We start from the raw sequence: 23,976 nt of genomic DNA on the forward strand, positions 1-23,976 counted from the left end.
CATTTTGTATATATATGAAAATAAAATCCTTACGGTCTTCTTAACCTAGCTGATAAACTTCAAGACACTTAGTGGAAGGGAAATAGAATCCTCCTTATTTCCTGGACCATTTCCAATCTCTCAAACTGGGTAAAAAGAATTTGAGATAAGAAAATAACTTGCCAAAGAAAATAGAAAGAAAGATATCTTGTGTTCTGCCAAATAGAGGATATGCTATCAAGAATGAAAGAAGAAACTTGCTAAGACTTTGAAACAAATCAAGCTGGTACTGTTTGGTCTCAGGCTGAACATGGAAAAGTAAAATCCTTGTATGCATGGTCAGAAGGGAAAACCCCAAATATTGCTTGTTCACATGCTCCTAAGAGTAAGGAAGTCATATTTCCAAGGTAATGTTCACACTAGCATTTTCCACATTTTAAGAACAGGGAGTTGGAAAAGGGTCAAAGAAAAGTAAAAAATAACAATGAAGGAGTAGAAAATAAGAACTTAGGTTGCAATTTTGTGGACAAAATAACCACATTTTAAGTTCTGAGACAAAGCTAAAGAAATGATTTGGACTTGGGAAAAAAAAGGTCTACGGTGGTGATAATTTTCTATCATCATTTCTAAACAAAAAAGAACAAGGGCAAAAAGAAAAATTGCATCTAGAATTAGATAAGACATTTAATGTTTTCTGAAAGAAAAAAAAACAATTAAAACAATAGTCTAGGCTACCAAGAGGTTGTGAAATGATTAGAACCTAGTAGGTCTGAGCGTGGGATAGATACTTCAAGTCATAGCTGCTGTCCTTTCAACTAGCCTCTCATAGTCGTCTGCTTTTTCCCATAGCTCCTTTCCACATCTCTCTCCCCCATCCTCAAAACAGTTTGGTGGTCTATAAGCTTTTAAAATTTGGCATTTTCACATAAAAATTACTTTCAGCTTTCATTAACTAATAAGATTAATATTAGAAAATGTAATAGCATAAAATATTATCTATTGTAAAGAGAATTACAGAAACTAATATGATTCTGTCTCTAGATACATAGTTTTAAAAAGTTTTGTAAATTTGGCATACTGGCACATATATCGTCCATGTGGCATAACCTATCGCCTAATTAGAAATTCTGCGAACAAAGAAATTATGCCCCCAACTCACCACTATGTTTGGAGAATTGCATAGAGTTCTAAATGCAAAGGACAGTTTTTGACCTATTAGGCTTAGACGGAACAAAAATAAAAATACACATTTCACCTCAACTCTTGATTGTTAGTTAAGTGAAAGCAAGCAGACCCTAGGCAAAGGGAAAGCAAGGAGACCACAGGCAAGGATGGTCAATGATGAACAAGTAATATTTGAATAACCACGACGTATCAAGTCTTTCACATATGCTTTGTTGGTAAATTTTACAACTTTGAAGTAGGTGTAATTATCTCTATGCTACACCTTTATTAAATAGAAATTATTTTCATTTTACAAATGAGGAAACCGACTCAGAGCAGCAACTTGTCTAAGGCCCATGAAATTATATATCTGCATGGCCGAACAAGAATTCACAATTAGGCCGATCTGAAGCCTATATTTGTTATTACCCTGGTTCACAGTTTTGACAATATTAAGATTCTAATTTCTCTTATCTGTCAAGAATATGTAGTGCTTTCTGCTGTCACTGTGGTTTTAATTTATAGGAACCTCACTTTTGATGCCAGAGACAACTGATTTAGTGTCTAGGTTTATTTTGTTGGCTTCGTAATTCTGAGGCAACTCCAGGTTTACATTTCTGCTGCTTCCTAAACCTGATTATTTTATAAAAAGTCAGCTTTTTTTTTTTTTAAGTTGAGAGAGAGAGAGAGAGGGAGAGAGAAAGCATCATGGGGGAAGAGGGGCAGAGGCAGAGAGAGAGAGAGAATCTTAAACAGCCTCCATATTCATTGTGGAGCCCAATGCAGGCCTTGATCCCAGGACCCTGGGATTATGAACTGAGCCCAAATCAAAAATCGGACATTCAACCCACTGAGCCACCCAGGCATCCCTACAGTTTGATTTTCTTGAATCACTTTTCCCCTTAACATTATTAATCGAGTTTAATTTTGAAATATCCATATTTTATATGAGGGCTCCCAGGACTACAAGATCTCATTTTCCTTTCTAGATTTATTCCTATTAGCTAGCTTCATAGGGGCAGCTATAATTTAAAAATTTTATATTTTCAAAGTGCGTTGATAATTGCTTATAAGTCTCCTTAGTACATAGATGATTCATATTGGAAGCTATCAGAGATGTTAAAATTAAATGGTTTTACCAAATTTCATTTGGCATAGCATGGATGTTAAGTTTAACATATGGTAACTTTTTTGTTTATTCAAATTGAATGTAAATTCATTAGTAAACCTGGTGATGGAGATTATACAATAAATGAATAAAGTTTAAAGCGGCAAAGTCAGATGCTTAGTACTGCAGGGGGTATTCTTTATCATTTCCTCAGTCCAAAACTTCATTTTACATTTGTTTAGTACTTAATTTACTTGAACAAAGGGGGTTATCTTAGTTAACTTTCTGAGGCATACACATTTAACAAAAATTCTTGAGATTTACTTCTAAGGATTAAATCAGACAACGTACTTCCATTTGTGAAATATCCCTGAATGGGCATATTCGTTTTGGATAAAAAGAAAACAAGGTCTTTGGGGTCTGAAGAAAAAAACATGAGAAGGGGAAAAAGAATATTTTCCAATTCACAAAACGGGGAAAAATATGTTCAGGGTACTTCAGAGAAAAGAGCTTGAATTTAAATGTTACAAATACATGTATCCCACGCAACACTCCAGGCGAAGGGCAGAAATCTTTTTTCCAAGTGCGTTTGGTTTTTGTAGCATCCATCAGCAAGATCTCTCTTTCACAATACTGGGAGAGAGGCCTGTTTGTTCCTCCACTTCCACTGCTGAAGTTTGGACAAAGTTTGAGAAACCCCAGGCACCTGCGGCTCTGACCTAAACCACCGAGGAGCACAGGGGAGAGCGTCACTTCTGTCTCCAGATTCCGGACCTTTTTAACCCTCAGTGTAGACGCCTGGCCTCCGCACCCCAGAAATAAGAGCTATTCGGGGAAGGGGGACCTGGGTCTGCACTGACGCTTCGCAAAGGTGTGCGTCCACAGAACAGGGGCGGACAGGGGCGGGCGGCTCTTCTTTTGTGCAGGCAGCTGCCACCGGGCGCAAGCACCGCAGGAAGGAGGCTAGAGCCGTGGGCCGGTACGCGGAACCCCCGCCTGGCGTCTCACCGTCCAGTCCGCGTCTCACGGTGCGGTCCGCGACTCGGCCGGAAGGGGGCGGGGCCTTGGCCCGGCGCGGCGAGGCCGGCCGCGGCGTGGTTGGCGGGGGGAGCTCCTCCGGGGCCCGGCCCGCAGCCGCGCGTTTCCGGCGCGCTCCCCCGCGTCCTGCGTCCTGTGGTCTCGTCCGCCCCCGCTGCCATGTTGGATTGTGCGGCCGCCACCGCCGCCGCCGCCGCCGCTGCCGCCGCCGAAGAAGGATTGGTGGAGGAGTTGGGAGTTTAGCGCAGTCGCCGGAGTACGAGGACAACGACCATCCGGCCAGAGCCTCGCCGGGCGGGAGCTGGGAGCTTCCCTTTCTCTGTGCGGCCTGCCGTTGGCTCCTCCTTCCCGTGGCCTCCTCCTCCCCGTGGCCTCCTCCTCCTCCCCGCGCCCGAGGAGCTGCGAGATGCTGCGCCTCTGATTCCCCTCCTCCCGCCCCTGTCACCGAGAGGGGAAAGAGCACTCGCCTACTCTCCGGAGACGGCCCTGGACTCGCAACCCAGCCGGCGAAACCATGAGCTCCGGCCAGCAGCAGCCGCCTCCACCGCGGAGGGTCACCAATGTGGGGTCCTTGCTGCTCACCCCGCAGGAGAACGAGTCTCTCTTCACTTTCCTCGGCAAGAAATGTGTGGTCAGTGGCCGAGACCCGCGTCGCCACCCCTGACGTTACCTCTCGGGCCCGGGCTTGTGGGCCGGGAAGTGGGAGTGGGGAAGAAGGCGGGAGCGGCGCGGGGAGGGTCCGGCTCCCGGCCAGGCCTCCAGCCAGCCCGGCTCCCCGGGTGTTGGGCAGTGCCGGCCGGGGCGGCCGGACACCGCCTCCCGAAGTTGCCCGTGAGCTGGGAAGTGTCACCTCTGCAGGCCTGCCCTGGAACCCTGCCTGGCCGGGCCCAGGTCTGCGCCCTAGCTACTGGTTCAAACTTTGCTCTCAGGCCACAAGGGGATTTTATTCTTGCACAAGCTCCTCGATCTTAAAAACCCGGCCTCTGTACCGGCCCTCGCTTCACCTCCTGCCGCTTGATCTGGGGGGGGGGGGGGGGGGGCTCCTTTCACAATGGCAGAGGTTTCAGGAGTGAGTAGGTCGAGGAATGAAGCCCAAATATGAATGAAGCGGACCGGAATGTGGTTTTTAATACCCGTTTAGGATCTCAGGAGGGAGTGAAGTCTAGTGCATCGGTTCAGAATGAGAGCAGGAAATGCTACTGCTCCCCATTGCAGAGAAACAGCGTTTATTTCTCCAGCAATCTCGACCAGGCCCGGTTTCTGCTCTCCTCCCCACTGATTTTTTTTTTTTTTTTTTTTTTTTGCATTGGTGGGAGGAGGTGCTGTTCTCCCCACAACCATGCGCAGGGGAACCGCAATCTCTAGTAGTTCTTGGCCTTTTGGGGCCTGAGAGTGATTCTTAGGTTGGTGCTGTGCGGCCTGTTCCAACCCCAGATGGCTGGTTGGGAGCAAGCAGTTCTGCTGTGGGAAGGGGAATGTGTGTTGTTGACGGAAGCATTCATTACATTGGCTGCTGGCACTTCTGGGGGTGGGGAGGTTCTGCTCTGTGGTGTAGGCCTTGTCAGGCTGCATCTGACTGCGGTGGCTGGGTTGGACCCTGGCTGATTTTGTTGAAACGCTGTTGGGGTTCCTTTCTCCCCTCTTTGCGTGTTAGCACCTGCACAGCATGTGCCACAGGAACCCAGGGAGCGCCGACTGAAATGTCAGCAGAGCAGTGCAAAGTCACAACTGTTGTTAGCAGTGTTAAATCTGCCCAACTGGGCTACACCTGCTTGTTTAAGAGGTTAGGATTGGACAATTTCTGGAAAGTTACCCTATGAGTTAATTGTTAACTTCATAGGAATCAACCTTTTGTATCCTGTTGGAGATTGAACTATTACATTTAATTCAAATGTGTTTTACATTTTACTGATAAGAATGAAATAAGACGACTGGCTTAATATCAGTGTTTTGAGAAACAACTTTAAAGATAACCAAGCCCCCTCCCCCCCTTTTAAACAAATGAGAAAACGGAGCCAGTGAACCCTAAGTCACACAGCAATTTAGGAATGTAACCAAAACTAGAAACCAGGACTCCTGATGCCTAGTCTCTTGTGCTTTCCACTACATCATGTTGTTTTAGAATGGTTTCTTCCCTTGTTACTGATTTGTTTCAAAAAGTGGTGCTAAAGGAATTATCACTTTTTTTACCCACCAAAACCTGATAAAATTAGAGTGTAAGATTCTTAAAGCAACACCAATTTTTGTATATTTTTGATTTATGAGAATCTCCAGGTTTTCAAATGTTACATTATTTGCAAATGAAAAATTTAAAATTTTGCCAGTTTATTTACATTTGCTATGAAATCTGTGTCAGAAAGGAAGTAGTTGTATTGTTTGACATACCAGACACATTAACTTTAGGCAGGAAGGACATTACATTTAAACGTGAGTACACCGACTGATTGCTTTATGCTTACCTGTAATGTTTCCTCGTTTCAAAGTGAAAGATCTGAAAGAATACTGTGATTGAGAAAGAGAGCTTTCTTTCTGGTTAGCTTAAGTGGATTGCTGAATACACTGTCCGTATTCAGTGCCCAATATCTTTATGTTGTCTCTTACTAGTCACCTTTACCTTTTGAATTTCTGTCATTTAAAATCACACTCTTTAGTGGCCTGCTCTTGTGGTATGAAATTTTTTGTGAAGATTAATATTTGAAGTCTCCAGTTCTTTGAGAGTAAAGTAAGAAAGATTGTTTTTAAAAAAAATTTTTTTTAACATTTATTTATTTTTTGAGAGACAGAGAGCACAAGCATGGGAGGGAGGGGCAGAGAGCGTGGGAGACACAGAATCCGAAACAGGCTCCAGGCTCTGAGCTGTCAGCACAGAGCCCGATGTGGGGCTTGAACTCATGAAACAGGAGATCATGACCTGAGCCGAAGTTGGGCGCTTAACTGACTGAGCCACCCAGGTGCCCCAGAACGATTGTTTTTTGAACAATCCTTTTTTTCCTCTTTGCCCACTGTGTGGCTTTTTGTAGTTTAAAATAATAGTGAAATACATTGTTTTATAAAAAGAAAAAGTCAAAAGTCAGACCAAATTTGTTAGGGAAGAAGTGTATTTAGAGCTCTAACTAAGAATTCAAGAAATGAAACAGCAGTTATAGTCCCAGTTCTGGAGGAGCTGCATTCCTTCTGTGACTCAACACATATATATTGAGTAACTAAACGTTGAGGTCAAAATCAGGGTTGATGCCTGCCCTCAAGGAGCTTACTATGTCTAAAAAGGGAAACAAATGTGTAAGCTGATGAGTAAGTCAATACTTCAGAGTGATGTATAGGAGGCTGCATGTCTCAGTGGAAAATGTCTTGGCTTTGTAGTCAGCACACCAGAGTTCAAACTCAGATGGTCACTTACAACAAGTTTTTGTTTTTGTTTTTTTAATTCTTGTTTTTAACTCCCTGTGGTAGAATTGTTTTTCTTATTTCTAAAATAGGGATTCTGTCTTACGGAGTAGTTTTGTGGATTAGAAGGACCATACATAAATATATGGATGTTATTATTTTTTGTAAAAGTTTAGGAGATTAAAAGAGAATAGTGGGAGAGCGGATGAGTGAAAGTTTTTTAGAATGGGTGATACCTGAATATTTAAGATTGGTAGGTAACTCCCAGGTGGATGAGAGGAATGAAACAGCTTGGAAAGTTGGGACCTACTAATAGTTTGTTATGGAGCAAGGAGAGTTTCTGCCTAGGTTCTCAAACTTAGGTATGCATTAGAAATATTGTGGAGATTACAAATACTGCTAGGTCGAATCTCTAGATAATATTCAGTAGGCCTGAGGTGGAACTCCGGCATTTCTATTTTTAGTAAGGTCAACAGGAGACTTTAACATATATTACAGTTTGAGACTCACTGCTGAAGTGTACTGTTTTCTGATAGGGTATTCCTGAAACACATTTGACATGTTAATATGTTTCCCTTCAATCTTGGATGTATATTTTGTGAGTTAAGATTAAATTAAAACGAAGTTGGGTTTTTTTGTTGTTGTTTTACTACAGATTTTCTCTAACCTGTTAAGATATCAATGTGTATTTCATAGATGTAAGAGAGATACAGTTGTATTGCACTAGTTAGTGGGGGACCACAAGATCAGATACGACTTTTAGAAAGTTTGGGAGAAAGGTGAAAGCACCAAAGAAGGCAGATTGAAGGTAGTAACAGTGGAGACAAAGGAGATCAGGTAGGTATTTACAGCAGTCCACATAAGATATGATGAGGACCTGAATTAAGGCATTGCTGGTGGGAATTCCAGGACATTTAAAAAGTCTCTAGTAGGATTTCATTCCCCTTAGATATAGCAGGTGAGGGATGAGAATTGGGTTAAAGACAGGTGTAACCACCAGCAGAAAAAGGATGCAGAAACATACATACTTCACTAAATGGAAATATGTCTGTATATTAAACTCTAGATTGGTGATTGGTTTCATGGAAGAAGTGAATCTTAAGTAAATCTATTTTGCCACAGTTTAAAAAATAGATTTTGTGAAAGTTGAGGTTTCATTTGAGTTATATGTGATATGTCAATATATGTTATATACTTTTACCTAAATAGTTCTGATGCAGTTCATTAGTTGGTAGTATTTTCTTAGAACAGTTAAGAAGAGTTAAAAACAAGATCAGGTCTTGTTTTGTAGTTAGTTTTGTTGTTTTTCATGTACTGTGATTTAGCTTACTTTCTCTAGAGTATATGCCATCTTGCCAAGTGGAGTTTAATATATATAGTGCTGAATAAGAAATTAAGGATTGGGAAAAATAAAACCTCATACTACCTCTCTACAACCATCTGTGGTCCAAATGGATTAAGTTGGTAATGTTGACTGATGCTTTTCTCTGACACATTCAACGAGTTTGTTTATTTCAAGATTTAGTGGTGCATAAAAAACCATTTTTATTAACCATCTTTAATCTTTATTTCTTTTGATTCCCGAGCACTTGTTTTAACCTACTTATATTCTTTCATTAGATTTTTTATTTTCTCACCCTATATATAATTATGGAAGATTAGACCTTATACCTACGTAGTCTTCTATGATTTTATAATATCTAGCATACAGATCACTGAATACTTATTAATTATAGTTGCTAACTCATTTATTCCCTACGAGCTGATTCAGCATTTCTCATTGCTTGATCACGTTGTTAAAATCTTCAATTTCTGATGCAAGTTTTATCTGGATTTAAATCTTTCTTTATAAGAACAAAGTGGTTTAAGTCAGCTGCTGAACTAATATAGGTGGTAAGAGTAGCTGTCCAACTGTTACTTTGTTTCTGTTCTAAATTCTTAAATAGGTTTACAGGGAGAGGTGCCTAGATGGATCATTGTTTTGATGAAGGCCTGAGTTAAGACAGCATTGCTGGGAAGTTAGGGCCGAGAATGTATTTCACCTTGAGTATGGGAAGAGAAAAAAGGTTAACATTTGGGATTTGGAATATGCAAAACTGAAAGGGCAACCTTGTATAGAGGAAAAAGGTGAGTATAAAAGTGTCTTGTCTGGTAGACTATAAGTATAGGAGGAGATTTAGAAGAATACAGCATATCTGGGCTATAAATCCCTTATTTCTTGTTATTCTTAGCTTATAATATAGGGAAATTTCTCAACCAGTAAGAGCCTTAGTGTTTAGATTTGTAAGATGGGCTTGCTTAAGGGTTTCAGAGAATAATGCTATAATGTATGTAGAGTGTTCTGGCTGTTTGGAGAAGCATGTGAAAAAATGGTGTGAAGATTTTTAAAACGTTTTTAGTTTAAGTGTTATATTTAACAGTTATAGTGAACTAACTTGGTTATTTTACAGACTGATTCAAAGTTGAGGTTTAAAAGAGTAGATCGAGTTGGGCTTCATTATAAATTAGTCTCTTTAGGACTTTATAGAACCCAGCATTAGTAGAGAGGTCACTTTCACTGTAAAGATGGGAAGCAAAACAAGTTCATACATTCTTGTCCACAGTAAGATATATCGTTAACTGTAAATACAACTCTTAATCGGTGTGTGACTGAACAATCTAATATTTTTAAGTGGTTAAGTATTGTTTAGTAATTAGGAAACGTTTAGTATACTTAACTCTGTTCGTATATATAGTATAACAGAAATATATCCTGTTTCTATCTATTGTATCTGTCAGTATTATAAAATTAGTGGAGGATTAGTGACTATAATATCAATATAGGAGAGTGAGATTATTTAGACAATGTTAATTTCACTTTGCAGTTTATGTGTTATGTCGGAATTGTGACCCTTTTTTAAAGAGACCAAATAATTGGGTGTAGAGTAATGTTGAAGAGGCGCATTTAGAAAAAAACCCTTTAGAAAATAGAATCAATTGAAAGATGTGTAGTAACTTCATAGTTCAATTACTATGGCTTTCTGATAGTTTACTTAGTTTCTCAGTATCCTTGACTCCGGGGTTCCTCTGCTATAGTGATTTTTTAAACTTATTTATAACTTGTCCTGAAGATTTACTATAGAAATATGTCTTTGTAAAAGGAGAACTCATTAAATACCAGATAAATTGAAACAAAATGGAAATATGAAAGACATCTAGGAATATAAACTGCTGTTAAAGATGATATGAGATCAGAAATTATCATAAGCCAAGCACACAGTAATCTTTGGACAATGAAATGTTTTTCAAGTTTCATTTTACAGTTAAACCCTTATATTAGATTTGGAGAAGCTAAAACTCTGTAGTATTTTTAAGTATTAAAATAGAGGTGAAATTGTGTATTTATCATGTCTTTGGTTCCAAAATAAAAAAATTTAAGTGAAATTCTCCCTCCACTATGGTGAATTTATGTTGCCATAAAAATATCAGGATACCTAAATACTTGAGAAATTTTCATTATAGTAAAGGAGCTAATTGATTTGTATGCAACACATAAAGCTAATCAGAAATCCAAATTTCCACTGTTTTTATTAATGAAATATCATCGTCAAGTATTGAGGATTTATTGAGATGCTAACACTTCCCCAGTATCTTCAAATACATGGACGGAGTAGGAAGATTCAGTTCTTACAACTATGTTGTTTACTAAGTAGCTGGGGAGGACAAAAATCTTGCATAAAAAGATATGTTTCACTAGCCAGCATATAATAAAAAATTAAATAATAGGAAAGATAGATATATCACTGTGGCAATTGCTGCATCATTGTGGGCCTTGAACATGAGGACCTTAAATGGTATACAATTTGTCAGGAGCAAGGAACCACGTGAGTTCAAGTAGAGGGAAACATGTACGTTTAGAGTAGAAAATTGGCATGGAGTGTTAGGAAACATTGAATAGACTGGCTTGGCTAGAAATGAGAATAGTATTTGTTTCAGAACATAATGATAAGTTTGAAGGGTAAATTGAGGCCAGATTTTGGAAGACTTTGAACTTCAGACTTAGAGGTTAAACTTTAGTCCTTAAGTTACTAGTAAAGAGGCAAAAAAAGATTTTTCATTAAAAAAGTATCAAGATAGGAAGGATCTAGAGATGGGGAAAATTAGAAATTACATTCATAATGAGAATAATTAAGTAAGAGTTTAAAGTTTACTAAACATCTTATTCATTCTCTCAGCTGACCTGGCCTGGCTAAGGAACCGGAATTGTGGCAGCATCTAGAACAAAAAAAGGGTTATGAGGGATAGTAACATGGTCTTTGTGCACATGGTGGACACTACCTGTTGCCGATAGCACTTCTTCTGCTGTGTCCAGATGCGGTCCCTGAATACGCAGTGCATCGTGCGGGTAGCCACTACCAGTCAGTCCAGGTTCACATAGATGAATGACCTCTAGTTGCCATCCCGAGGTTATATAATGGCAATGTTGTGAAGGAAAAAATGGCAATATTCAGTTGGCTGTGTGAATTCCAGATGACAACAGAACCTCCTGATGGTAATAGCAAGATAGTAGAGATTGTAGGAGTAGAGCTTTTGGAATCCTTTGCAGAGTGTTGATTATTGAGGCCTTGGGAGTGAATTCAGTCTGTGAAGGTATCAGTGCAGGTCAAGATTGCAGAGGGAAGTAGTCTAACCCATATTTGCCTTGGCCGGCATGTGAGAAGGATGGGTTTCATTGAGGAGTTGGAGGCAGAGAGGTATGTTTTCTTTATCATAAAATTCGTATTGTACATGCTGTTCTGAAACTTAACTTTTTCACGTATATTAATACATATTTCATATGTTTCCATGCCCATTTATATCTGTTGCATACTTTTTATTACTGCATCCTCTATTTTGTGAGTTTCTTGTAACTTACTAATCTCTGTTGATGGGTGTATTAGTTTTCTGGGGCTGCCATAACAAAGTATCACAAACTGCATGGCTTAAAAACAAAATTTATTCTTGCTCACTTAGGAGGTTAGCATTCTGAAATCAAGGTGTCAGCAGAGTTGGTTCCTCCTGGAGGCACTGAGAGACTTTATCCCATGCCTCTGTCCTAGTTTCTGGCATTGCTGGCAATCCTTGATGTTTCTTGGCTTTACTCACGACTCTAATCTCTACATATGTAATCACATGGTGTTCTTTACCTGTTGTCTTCTCTTATAAGAATACCAGTCATTGGATTAATGTCAACCCTAATGACCTCATCTTAACTTGGTTACATTTGTAAAGATCCTCTTTTCAAGTAAGGTCATATTCATAGATATAAGTGTTAAAACATAAATATATATATGTATATATATATATATTTTAATGTTTGTTTATTTTTGAGAGAGAGAAAGTGGAGGGAGAGGCAGACAAAGAGGGAGACACAGAATCTGAAGCAGGCTGCAGGCTCCGAGCTGTCAGCACAGAGCCCAACGTGGGGCTCGAACCGCTAACTGTGAGATCATGACCTGAGCCGAGGTCAGACGCTTAACCAACTGTGCCACCCAGGAACTCCTCAACATATCTTTTAGGTAGACATAATTCAGCCCAGAGCAATAGGTATTTTTTTTCTCTCCAAGTTTTTGCCTTTAGAAACATATATGTTTCTAAACATACAATGAACATTCAAATACATATTTTTATGTATCCTTTTGAAGTAATTCTATTGAATAAATTCTTAAGAAATGATGTCAGAGGGCATGAGCATTAAGAATGTTAATAAATACTGCTGAATTGTTTTCTAAAGCAGTTGTTTCTAAACTCCATATATTCTCATCAACACTAGGATTTAAAACTAATTTTCATTTTGACAGATTCACGGGTCCAAAAATATATATATATATCTGTTTGGTTTGTAGTTTTTGGTGAAGTTAAACATCTTTTTATGTCTGTTTATAGATATTTCTTCTGTGAATTGTTTGTTCTTTGTATTTAGACAATCTTTTTCTATTGGGTTTTTTCTTAGTGATTTGAAGAATTCTTTAGAGATGGTAATTGTATATTACAGTATTTTTTTGGCAGTTTGTCATTTATCTTTTGACAAAGCATATTTGGTATTCCTGGTCATTGCAGGGGTTTTAAAGTTTTGTAAAGTTAAATATAATAGTCTTTCTGTTATATCAAGTTTTTATTTAATAATATGCTAGCTTAGAATTACAAAAATATTTACTCAGTTTTCTTAGTACTTTTATGTTTAAAAGTTGAAACCTCCAGCTTAAATACTGGATTCATCTATGTCTCCTTGCAGTTTTATCAGCTTTGGCCTCACGTATTTTCATGCTCTGTTATTAAATGCAACATATTAAGTATTGTTATATCTCCCTATAGACATGGTCTCCTTATCATTATATAATGTCCCTCTTATACCTGATAATTTTCCTTGCTCTGAAACACACTTTGCCCAATATTAATATAGCTTTCTTTTATTTAAGGTTAGCATAGTATATTTTTCTCTATCCCTTTACTTTTAATTGCCTGTGTCTTTATAATTAAAAAAAAAATTTCTTTTTGTAAACAGCATGTACTTGGCTCTTTTTTTAAAATCCATTCTGATAGTCTCTGTCTTTTAATTGGGGTATTTAGACCATTTACATTTAAAGTAATTATTGATATAATTAGATTAATATCTACTATATTGTTAATTTTCTATTTGTTGCCCTTGTTCTTTGTTCCTTTTTCCCCCTTTCTTTATCTGTCTTTTTTCTTTTTTTAATGTGTATCTTTGAGAGGGGAGAGCAGTGAAAGAGGGAGATACAAAATCCAAAGCAGGCTTCAGGCTCTGAGCTGTCAGCACAGAGCCCAATGTGAGGCTCAACCCATGAACCATGAGATCATGACCAGAGCCGAAATTGGACACTTGACCGACTGAGCCATCCAGGCACACCTGGTTTTAATTGAGCATTTTATATGATTCTATTTTCTGTCCTCTCAACATAATCGTTTTTACTTCTTAAAAAAAATTTTAGTGGTTTTCCTCCATTGTGCAATCTATGTTTATAATCAATCAAAGTTCAGTTTCCAGTAACACTATATTGCCTCGTGGGTGGTAGAAGTACTTTATAACATAAAACTCCCAGTTCTTCTATGTCATTCCTTATAATGTTGCTGTCATTCATTTCACTGATCTATAAGCCATAATCACTGAATACATTGTTGCTGTTATCTATTAAAGCATTTATAAAGAAGATAAATAGGGGCACCGTGGTGGCTCAGTTGGTCAAGCGGCTGCCTTTGGCTCAGGTCATGATCTCGCTATTTGTGGGCTCAAGCCCTGCATCGGACTCCATGCTGACAGCTCAGAACCTGGAGCCTGCTTTGGATTCTGTGTCCCCTGCTCTCTCTGCCCCTCTCCCACTCATGCTCTGTCTGTCTCTCTCTCTCTCTCTCTCTCACACACACACACACACACACAAATAAACATTAAAAAAAGAAGAAAAATAAAAGATTTTATTTAACCTTCATTTATTCCTTCTCTAAAACTTTTTTCTTTCAAGTATATTCAAATGACCTATATCATTTGCTTCACCTTAAGGAATTTTTAGCACTTCTTGCAAGTAGACTACTTGTCTAGTAGGAACAAATTCTCTCAATTTCTGTTTGTCTTAAAAAATACTTTTCCACTTTCAAGGATAATTATGCTGGATACAGAATTGTAGATTGGTGCATTTCTCTTTTAGCACTTTAAATATTTTACACCATTCTCTTCTTGTTTGTGTGGTTTTTTGAAGAGAAGTTTGATGCAATTCTTACCTCCAGTAGAGGGAGGAAATTCCTCCAATAAGAATTCTTAGGTTTATTTGAAATCATTCTGAATGAATCCTTAATTTTTCTTTTCTTTTTTTTTTTTTTAAACATTTATTTATTTTTGGGACAGAGAGAGAGCATGAACGGGGGAGGGGCAGAGAAAGAGGGAGACACAGAATCGGAAACAGGCTCCAGGCTCTGAGCCATCAGCCCAGAGCCTGACGCGGGGCTGGAACTCACGGACTGCGAGATCGTGACCTGGCTGAAGTCGGACACTCAACCGACTGTGCCACCCAGGGGCCCCGAATCCTTAATTTTTCAAGCCTAAGTTTGATGCATCTAATGATTATGGTCTTTTTATTATTTTTGAGGAGAACTTCGAGAAGTTTGAGAAGCATTAAGTTATTGTAATTCTTTATTTGATTAAACATACTCAGAATGATCTTAATTTCACATTGAAAGACCTGAAAATAATGCTGATAGTATATAGCTAATCAGTTAATATTTATTCAATTTCACCATCAGGAATTCACTATTAGAAAATATGGAAATCAGGGAATTGGCTTTATGCATACATACACCCACCTATATCCTGGAAGGTTCTGTTAGTGCTACATTTTTATTTAATTCTTATATTGTTGTATCTCTTTCTTCTTTGAGCTCAGACCAACCTGTTCATTTCTAAAAACAATTTTTCCGCAGAATGCGAGGAAACTGAATAACTCAAAGTATTATGTAATATTCAGGTGTTAGATTTTGGAAAAAGATCTCTGATAGCAGTCAAGTGACTTATTATTTAAAAAATGACTTTTCTTTCCCATTAAAAATACAGTGCATTGTCCCATAATGGAACCTGGTAACCATTAGCCACATGTGTCTGTTGAGCACTTGAAGTGTCATTAGTTCAAATCGAGACGTGCAGTAAATGTGAGATGCACACTCTGTTTCTAAGACTTGGTACAAAAAAAAAAAATTAAAATATTTCATTAGGATTTTAATATTGAGGGGCTCCTGGGTGGCTCATTCGGTTAAGGGTCTGACCTCAGGTCATGGTCATGATCTTGCGGTTCATGGGTTTGGCCTTGCATAGGGCTCTGTGCTATTAGCAAGCAGGCTGCCTTCAATCCTCTGTCTCCTCTCTCTCCCTTTCTCCCGCCCTCTCTCTTTCTCTCTCTCTCTTTCTCAAAAATAAATATTTAAAGAAAGATTTTGATGTGGGGGCACGTGGCTGGCTCAGTCAGAAGAACATGTGACTCTTGGTCTCAGGATTGTGAGTTCGAGCCCATGTTGGGTGTAGAGTTTGCTTAAATAAATAAACTTAAAAAAAATTTTAATATTGATTATATGCTGAAATTACAAATTAAGAAATATATTCAGTTAAATATGTTAAAATTAATTCATTACATTTAAAATAATTTTTTTAATGTTTTATTTACTTTTGAGAGAGAGAGAGAGAGAGACAGAGTACTAGTGGGGAAAGGGCAGAGAGAGAGGGAGACACAGAATCCGAAGCAGACTCCAGGCTCCGAGCTGATAGCACAGATCCTGACGTGGGGCTCGAACTCATGAACCATGAGATCATCACCTGAGCTGAAGTCAGACGCTTAACTGACTGAGCTACCCAGGCACCCCTCTACACATTTTTAATTTATATATTGGCTAGTAGAAAATTTGAAATTGCTTATGTGATTCACATTATATTTCTAAGTGCAGACTTAGGCAGTTTTCAAAATAATATTGATAAAAATGGAAATCATCTATGAACCCCATCATCCAGAACTAATTCTTATTAATGTTTTTGTGTATATCCTCCTAGCTTTTGGTTTTCATGAATTATTGAATGGTAAATGAACATGTGTACTTATTCTCAACAAACACCCCCTGACAAACACAGATGTTTATTTTTTTATTGACATTGTTTCATGTCAGTAAGTATACTGTTTTCAGTGGGCACATCCTAGAAGCTTGACCAATTCCCTAGAAATAGACAGTTATTTTTCTTTTCTTTCTTTTTATTCTAACATTCCCCCTAACATTTGTATGTGTATACATATATTCCATCTATCTTCACACACTTGATCTGTTATTTTACTTTGATAATTTCCAAGAAATAGAATTGCTTAAAGGGATAAGTGCATTTAAAAAAAATCTTTTTTAATGTTTATTTTTGAGAGAGACAGAGCACGAATAGGGGTATGGGGGGCAGAGAGAGAGGGAGACACAGAATTCGAAGCAGGCTGCAGGTTCTGAGCTTAAGCGCGGAGCTTGATGCAGGGCTTGAACTCAGTGAGCTGTGAGATCATGACCTGAACTGAAGTCGGAAGCTTAACCGACTGAGCCACCCAGGTGCCCTGGCATAAGTGCATTTAAAATTGGATTTTATCTTGTCAGATTGCACTGACCTATAATTTGTGCCTTTTTTATGACAATCTAGTATATTCTTTGTAGTCCTAAGTAACGTTAAACAAATACAAATAGCAATAATTTTTTAATTTAATTCCATAAAAAATGTTCTGATTTCTTAAGTATGATTTTCCTGAATCTTGGGTTTTATTTTTCCAAGTTTAGAGATTTCTCAATTTTAAAATGAAAGTTAATGAATGAGAAGATAAATGCAACAAGGTACTTTACAATCAGAGTTTATGTATCTCCCTTATAAAGTGGGATATTACGGGTTTGTTTTTTCAAATAAAAGAAGTAAAAAGGTTGCATTAATATTTGTTGGTAGCAACTTTCCCTTTAGCCACCTTGCAAACAAGATTGTGTCAAACATAGAAGTAATTAGCTCGGTGGTTTGTTTTAAAAACTCATCACAATAAGGTATTTTTTTTCACTTTTAAAACAGTTGAGGTAGAGGTGCCTGACTCAGTTGGTTAAGCATCTGACTCTTGATTTCAGCTCAGATCATAATCTCATGGTTTGTGGGACTGAGCTCTGCGTTGGGCTCTGCGCTCATAGCCACAGCATGGAGCCTGCTTGGGATTCTCTCTCTCTCCCTCTCTGCCCCTCCCCCATTCTTGGTCTCTCATGCGTGCTCTCTCTCTAAATAAATAAATAAACATTAAAAAATTGAAGTATAGGGGCACCTGGGTGGCTCAGTTGGTAAGCCTCTGACCTTGGCTCAGGTCATGATCCACAGTGTGGGAGTTCAAGCCCTGCGTCAGGCTCTGTGCTGACAGTGCAGAGCCTGTTTGGAATTCGTCTCTCTCTCTCTCTCTCTCTGTCTCTCCCTCTCTCTCTCTCTCTCTCTCTCTCTCTCTGTCTCTGTCTCTCTCTCTCTGTCTCTCTCTCCCTCTCCCTCCCCCCCCAAAAAAGTATAAATAAACATTTAAAAATTTAATAAATAGATAACATTTAGATGGAAATTCAGAGGAGCTAGAATAGCCACAAAAGAAAAATGTTGGTCCACCACACCTGATTTTTAAGGTTTATAATAAAGCTATAATAATCAGATCAGTGTTATATTGGTATTATGAAAAAGGTTCCAGGTCAATTCAGTGATGGAGGATAAGGAAGGCTTGCCTCCCTCTTCTGTGGATGGAGGTTGAGGTGGAAGCAAATTCCTGTGATTGGTGGCTTTAAAATATTAGTAATGGGGGTGCATTAACTTGGGGTTTTCACCATGTCATATAGATGTTTATGATTAATTGAAGTGCCAAGAAGAGAACTGTTGTCATTCTTCTAAAAATAACTGTAACAATAATTAATATGATTCTAAGAAAGACACTCCTTTCAGTTTAGTTGAGCTAATGAATGAATGCAAAATGCATATAAATACTGTGCTGGGACTAAGTGTACATAATTGGAGAATACATGGCCCTTGTTTTCAGAGGATGAATGGTGCATTGGCGAAACACCCTATGTAGGGACCTGTCACAAGTCAGTCAATGATATGTCCTTCATTGGATGTGTAAATGAAACGTTATGGGATTATGCAGAGGGAGAAGTGTTTGAGGACATGGTGGAAAAACTTGATCAAGAGTGTGCTATTTGAACTAGGTATATGGAGTTTGACAAGTTTCAAACATAATATTCCAGCAGAGTAAACATAATGAGTTATGATGAGAAATATAGTATGTTTGGGCATTTGTAGATTATTTGGCTGCCATCTGTTATATCTTGGGTTAATAGCAGGAGGCAAAGGTGAAGTTGTTAATTGCCGCAGGTTAAGAAAGAGTTTGAATCCTTGCCAAAAAGTTGCCCTTTATTCTTACCAAAGAGAAACCTGTTCCGTTTTGAGCATGAATCTATATATCAAAAGATAATTGTCGGGGCGCCTGGGTGGCGCAGTCGGTTAGGCGTCCGACTTCAGCCAGGTCACGATCTCGCGGTCCGTGAGTTCGAGCCCCGCGTCAGGCTCTGGGCTGATGGCTCAGAGCCTGGAGCCTGTTTCCGATTCTGTGTCTCCCTCTCTCTCTGCCCCTCCCCCATTCATGCTCTGTCTCTCTCTGTCCCAAAAATAAATAAACGTGGAAAAAAAAATTAAAAAAAAAAAAGTAATTGTCAAGAATTTATGGAGAATAGTGTCCTTTCAGGCTATTAAAATACATCAGGCCAAAGGAAGTTACTGTATAAATTCAGCTCCACATTTATATGATTGCATATAATAGCATATATGTATAGTGAATAAAGTGTCTTTTCTCATTGATTTCCATTAAGAACTTGGAGGTATGAGAATTACTTAAATATTTACTTTAAGAAACCAATTGTTAGTTAAAGCTCTTTGGCACAAATAACAGAAACTGGTTCTGGCTGGTTTAAGCAAAAAGGAATTTATTGGCTCTCAGAGGATCCCATGGAATCCGGGACAGAATTGAACAATAAAACTTCAGGAGCAGCAGGAGGCTGGGAAGTTCTGAGAACAACAGCAGGAGTTGGTGGAACTTCTCTCAACTCCAGTCATCTCTTCCCTCAACCCGTTAGTCCTGTGACTCAGTTTGGAATTCTAAATTTTAGGGAGAGAATCTTAATTGAGCATAAGCACAGGTGCTTGTCCCTGGAGAAAGGAACTGAGTCTTTAATACCAGAAGTATTAGGGTTGGGGGGACAGGCAGTACCTGCTTATGTTCTGTTTATCATGTGTATAAATGTTAGTGAAAATTCTATTAAGATATAGTACATGATTATTTATTTGGTCTGTCACTCACCTAAACCTGCTTTAGATGCCATTGTAAAAAATATTTACTGTACTAAGGTGTTGTTTTTAGTTACAATTCTGATCCCAGATTTGCAGACTGTAAAGGTGTGAGGGTTTCTTTCATGTTTTCGCAGGCTTGGGTTTTTTTCCTGGTTCTCCTTATTTTTTAATTGACCAACTTGCTGAAAACAGGAAATGTTCTCTAATTACTAGTTTCTGTAAGCTAGTAGTAGAGCTTTAAAATGATCTGATTGGAAATATAGCAACTGATAATGTGAGTATCATAATAGTTAACGTTCAAGAAGTACATACAATGACAAGCAATTTTCTGAGTACTTTCTGTATTTCATTTAAATTTAATCACCCTATGATGAAGAAATTGTTCAGAACACTTTACATGTATTAACTAATTTACTCTATAACACAAAATGAAGTTAGTAATAGTATCCCCATTTTGCAGATCAGGAAATGGATTGGAAAGATGAGTATATAATTACCGAAAATCGCTTAGCAAGTGAGTGGTGGAATCCACCCCAGAATCTGTGCTTTAGTCCTCACGTTATTCTTCCCTGGGATATCTGTGATTCTCTACCCTTACTTTGTCGACAACCCTGTCAGAATTCAGCATTTGCTTCTCAGCCTTTCTAGAGCACTTTATTTTTGTTTTCATTTTGGTACATTTCATTTGGTACATTTTCATTTTGTAGCATAGTTTGTTATTCATTTAAAGCATATCTCCCTAATTAGGTCACTGGAGACAGAGACCAGCCCTTAATTATTTTTCTGTTTTCAGTATATAATAAATATCTGTTAAATTGAATTTAATACTGTATTCAAATTGAGTCTCTAGTTAGCCAGACATTTTGGAATAAATATGATTTTATTCTTTTTATTATGAATATTCCTTTGTCTAATGATTCCAACTCTGTTCCACTCCTGACCTTATAAATTCTATGTCTTATTCTAATAAAGTATTTATATAAAATCTCTCCCTTGGATTTTCCAGAGCAGTACTATCCAATGGAACTTTTCATGATGGTGGACGTATTCTGCATTTGTACCATTTAATAAGTAGTCATCCATGGCTATTGAGCATTGGAAATGTGGCTAGTAAGACAAAGGGACTGAATTTTCAGTTTTAAATACCTGTGTGTGGCTAGTGAGCTCCTTATTAGACAGTGCAGCTCCAAAGAGCAAAAGGAAAAGGAGTCTAGTAGCATCTTTTCACTTCCTGCCTTAGGCACCTCCTGCCTAAGTCACTCACCTTGGCTCAAAATTAATTCTTCCCAAATAATTTATGCATTAAAAACATAGAACATTTAAGTATCCAAATATGTACATGGGATCCAGTCACCCATTCCATTTAGAGAGAAAATTATTAGCTTGCTGTTTTTGCCTTTATAGTGCTTAGTGTAACATTATAGAGTAGAATTAAATTATATAAAATCCTAACATTTAACCCTGCCCCCCAAGTTTATGGTTTATTAATGATAAAAATCTTTTAAAAGAAAAAAAAACATGATCTACCATTTATTTTAATACAGTCTGCTTCCTACTCCTCTGTGGTGGTTGCAATTGAACATCTAGTTAGGCATGTTCATTCAGTTTCAGTAATGATAACTGGAGTTAGAAATATTGGTTCATGCATTTTGAATAAAAAATGCCTTTTGAAACTAGCAACATTAAGCTTTCTGAGGAAGTATATAAAATTTGGTTTACTAAATGATTTCAAATTATTGAGTAGATCATTACTGATGTTTAACACTATAATTTTAAGTCTGAAGTTGTTAACAAGGGATAAAATTTTTAATTGAAACATAATTGAAATACAGCATCATATTTTAGGTATACAGCATCGTGATTCAACATTTATATGCATGGCAAAAGGATCACCATAATAGATCTGGTTACTGTAAAGTGTAAACCTTAAAAACAACCTTAGAAAGGTCCTTGGGGCACCTGGCCAGCTTAGTCGGTAGAACATGTGTCTCTTGATCTCGGGGTTGTAAATTCAAGCCCCAGGCTGGGTGTAGAGATTACTTAAAAATAAAATCTTTGAAAAAATAAGAAAGATTCTTGCCTCTCTTTTTTTTTCTTTTCTAATAATTCTTATACATCATGTATGAGTCTCAAATTTTGAATCTAAAGTCTTTAGGTTGTATGTTGAATTTAAATTCCATTTACTCTCAGATTAATTTCTTTGCATGTTCTTCCCCCACCTTGATTGTACATATGAAAGTCAAGCAAATTAAATGTGTGTATATATATATATGTGTATATATAATATATGATATATAATGTGTACAAAAGAAATGTGTATACATATTACACATAATTTATATACTTCTATTTATATTATGTAATACATGTAATATGTATACACATCCTTATTACTGTCTTTAAAAGCTTGGATAATTATGAATTGCTGCATATAGAATAACAAATATGGAAGACAAAATCGACTGAATTTTATTTAAACTTGCTTGTCTTGATTAATCATGTTAAGAGTTCAAAAGACTCAAAGGGAAAGTTTATGAAAGAAGCCATAGACTTTGGCCTTCATTACAGACATAGGCTATCTTTTTATAATAGCCAAAGTTTGCCTTTTTATTACTTTATGCCTTTAGATATTATAGTATGTTATTTTCAGCAATGTTCACTTAATTTTTAAGGGAAGGCTTTTTGGGGCGCCTGGGTGGCTCAGTCGGTTAAGTATCTGACTTCGGCTTAGGTCATGATCTCACAGTGTGTGAGTTCAAGCCCCATGTGGGACTTTCCGCTTTCAGCACAGAGCCTGCTTTGGATCCTCTGTCTGCCTCTCTCTTTGCCCCTCCCCACCTCACACACATGTGCTCTCTCGCTCTCTCAAAATGACTTTTTTTTTTTTTTTTTTTTTTTTAAAGGAAGGCTTCTTAAAAGCTGCAAGAAATTCTTCCTGGGTTACAGTTTCTAGATCACAAAGATCTTTTTTTCACCCAGACTTCTACCATGATATGACTTGAGTAGGTCTTTTTCTTTTTTGTGTGTATTTTCACATCAATATTTAATTTTTTGAAAAACTCAAATACTCACATGGTATAAAATCAAAATATATGAAAGTGAAAAGTTTCTCTTCCATGCTATCTTCCATTTGCCTCGTCCTTCCTCCCCTCACAAAACACCTTTGCATATACAAAATAGGTAGCAATTGTGTCCATTTTCAGTTTTATGCATACTAGGCAAATATTGATTCTTGCTATTGTGCACAAATGTTAACATACTACACCTTTCATTTTACATCTTGCTTTTTTCTCACATAACAATGTATCTTGAGGATTTTTCCTTATTACTTAGAACCTCTTCGTTCTTTTATTTTTTTAGCAGCTGTATTGTATCTCATTGTATAACTAAATTGTAGTTTATTTAATGAGTTGTGTGGGTATTTTTCTTGATGACCTAGAAAGTTCGAGTTGCCTGAGTAATTTTGGATAATATTAAGGTTCTGAAGATCTGAATTAATAAATGCAAGGTTTGAAATATTTTGTTGATTTTGATGGAAGTCTTTCTAAAATGTGTTAGTGCTTTACCGTGGTTTAGTACAACAGAACAAACACATTACTGAACTTACTTTAACTCCTATGTGATAAAGTAGGTCCCTATGTGAATATTTGAGGTACCATATATTTTACTCTGGTATATTTTCTTGCTCCAAAAGAAATACATCATTATTACAGGATGCAAATTGCCTATCATGCTTCATCTGATGAACATCCATTTTGATTATGGTTAAGACTTAACTTTTTTGGGGTTATTGTGAATCAGTTATAGCTCTTCTTTCATACTGTATGTCATGCTATCTTTGCTTATGTAATATTTCTCATTCCTGCTAATTATTAGATCCTTTCATGTCAGTATTTTTTAGATATTTTGCCTGTACTTTTTTGAGTATGTGGGCTCTACTGCAGCAGATTTATGGCAGATCTGCTGTCCAGGCGTCCTTTCAGAGAATTTTTGTTAGTACCAATGCGACGTGTACTAGTGGGGAAACTCTGGTACTAGTTACATCAGAGATCGTAACTTTTCCTGTTCCAAGTATTCATTTATGTTGAGTAGAGTTGACACACAGATTGTTAGTTTCAAGTATACAACATATCTCACCACCAAAAGTGTAGTCACCATCTGTCACCATACAATGTTGTTATAATACTATTGACTATGTTCCCTGTGTTTTGTTTTGTTTTTAGTGTTCATTTGTTTTCAAGAGAGAGACAGAGAGCGCACACAAGCAGGGGAGGGCAGAGAGAGAGGGAGTTAGAGAATTTGAAGCAGGCTCCAGGCTCTGAGCTGTCAGCACAGAGCCCAACTCAGGGTTTGAACTCACGAGCTGTGAGATCATGACCGGAGCCAAAGTCGGACACTGAAGGGACTGAGCCACCCA

At 37.7% G+C, this 23,976-nt stretch overlaps 1 protein-coding gene across 1 annotated transcript in view; it reads left to right on the forward strand.

Moving 5' to 3' along the window:
• The first annotated feature begins 3,658 nt into the window (after positions 1-3,658).
• Positions 3,659-23,976, forward strand: part of WASL (WASP like actin nucleation promoting factor) — a 63,746-nt gene continuing 43,428 nt past the window's right edge. Inside the window, exon 1 of the mRNA XM_086691147.1 lies at positions 3,659-3,920. Within this exon, the coding sequence (XP_086547273.1) occupies positions 3,804-3,920 (117 nt within the window). The 5' untranslated portion in view covers positions 3,659-3,803. The remainder of the gene's footprint in view (positions 3,921-23,976) is intronic.

This window comes from Puma concolor, chromosome A2, assembly GCF_028749965.1.
Source record: "Puma concolor isolate L17-30 chromosome A2, mPumCon1.1.hap2, whole genome shotgun sequence".
Lineage (NCBI taxonomy): Eukaryota > Metazoa > Chordata > Mammalia > Carnivora > Felidae > Puma > Puma concolor.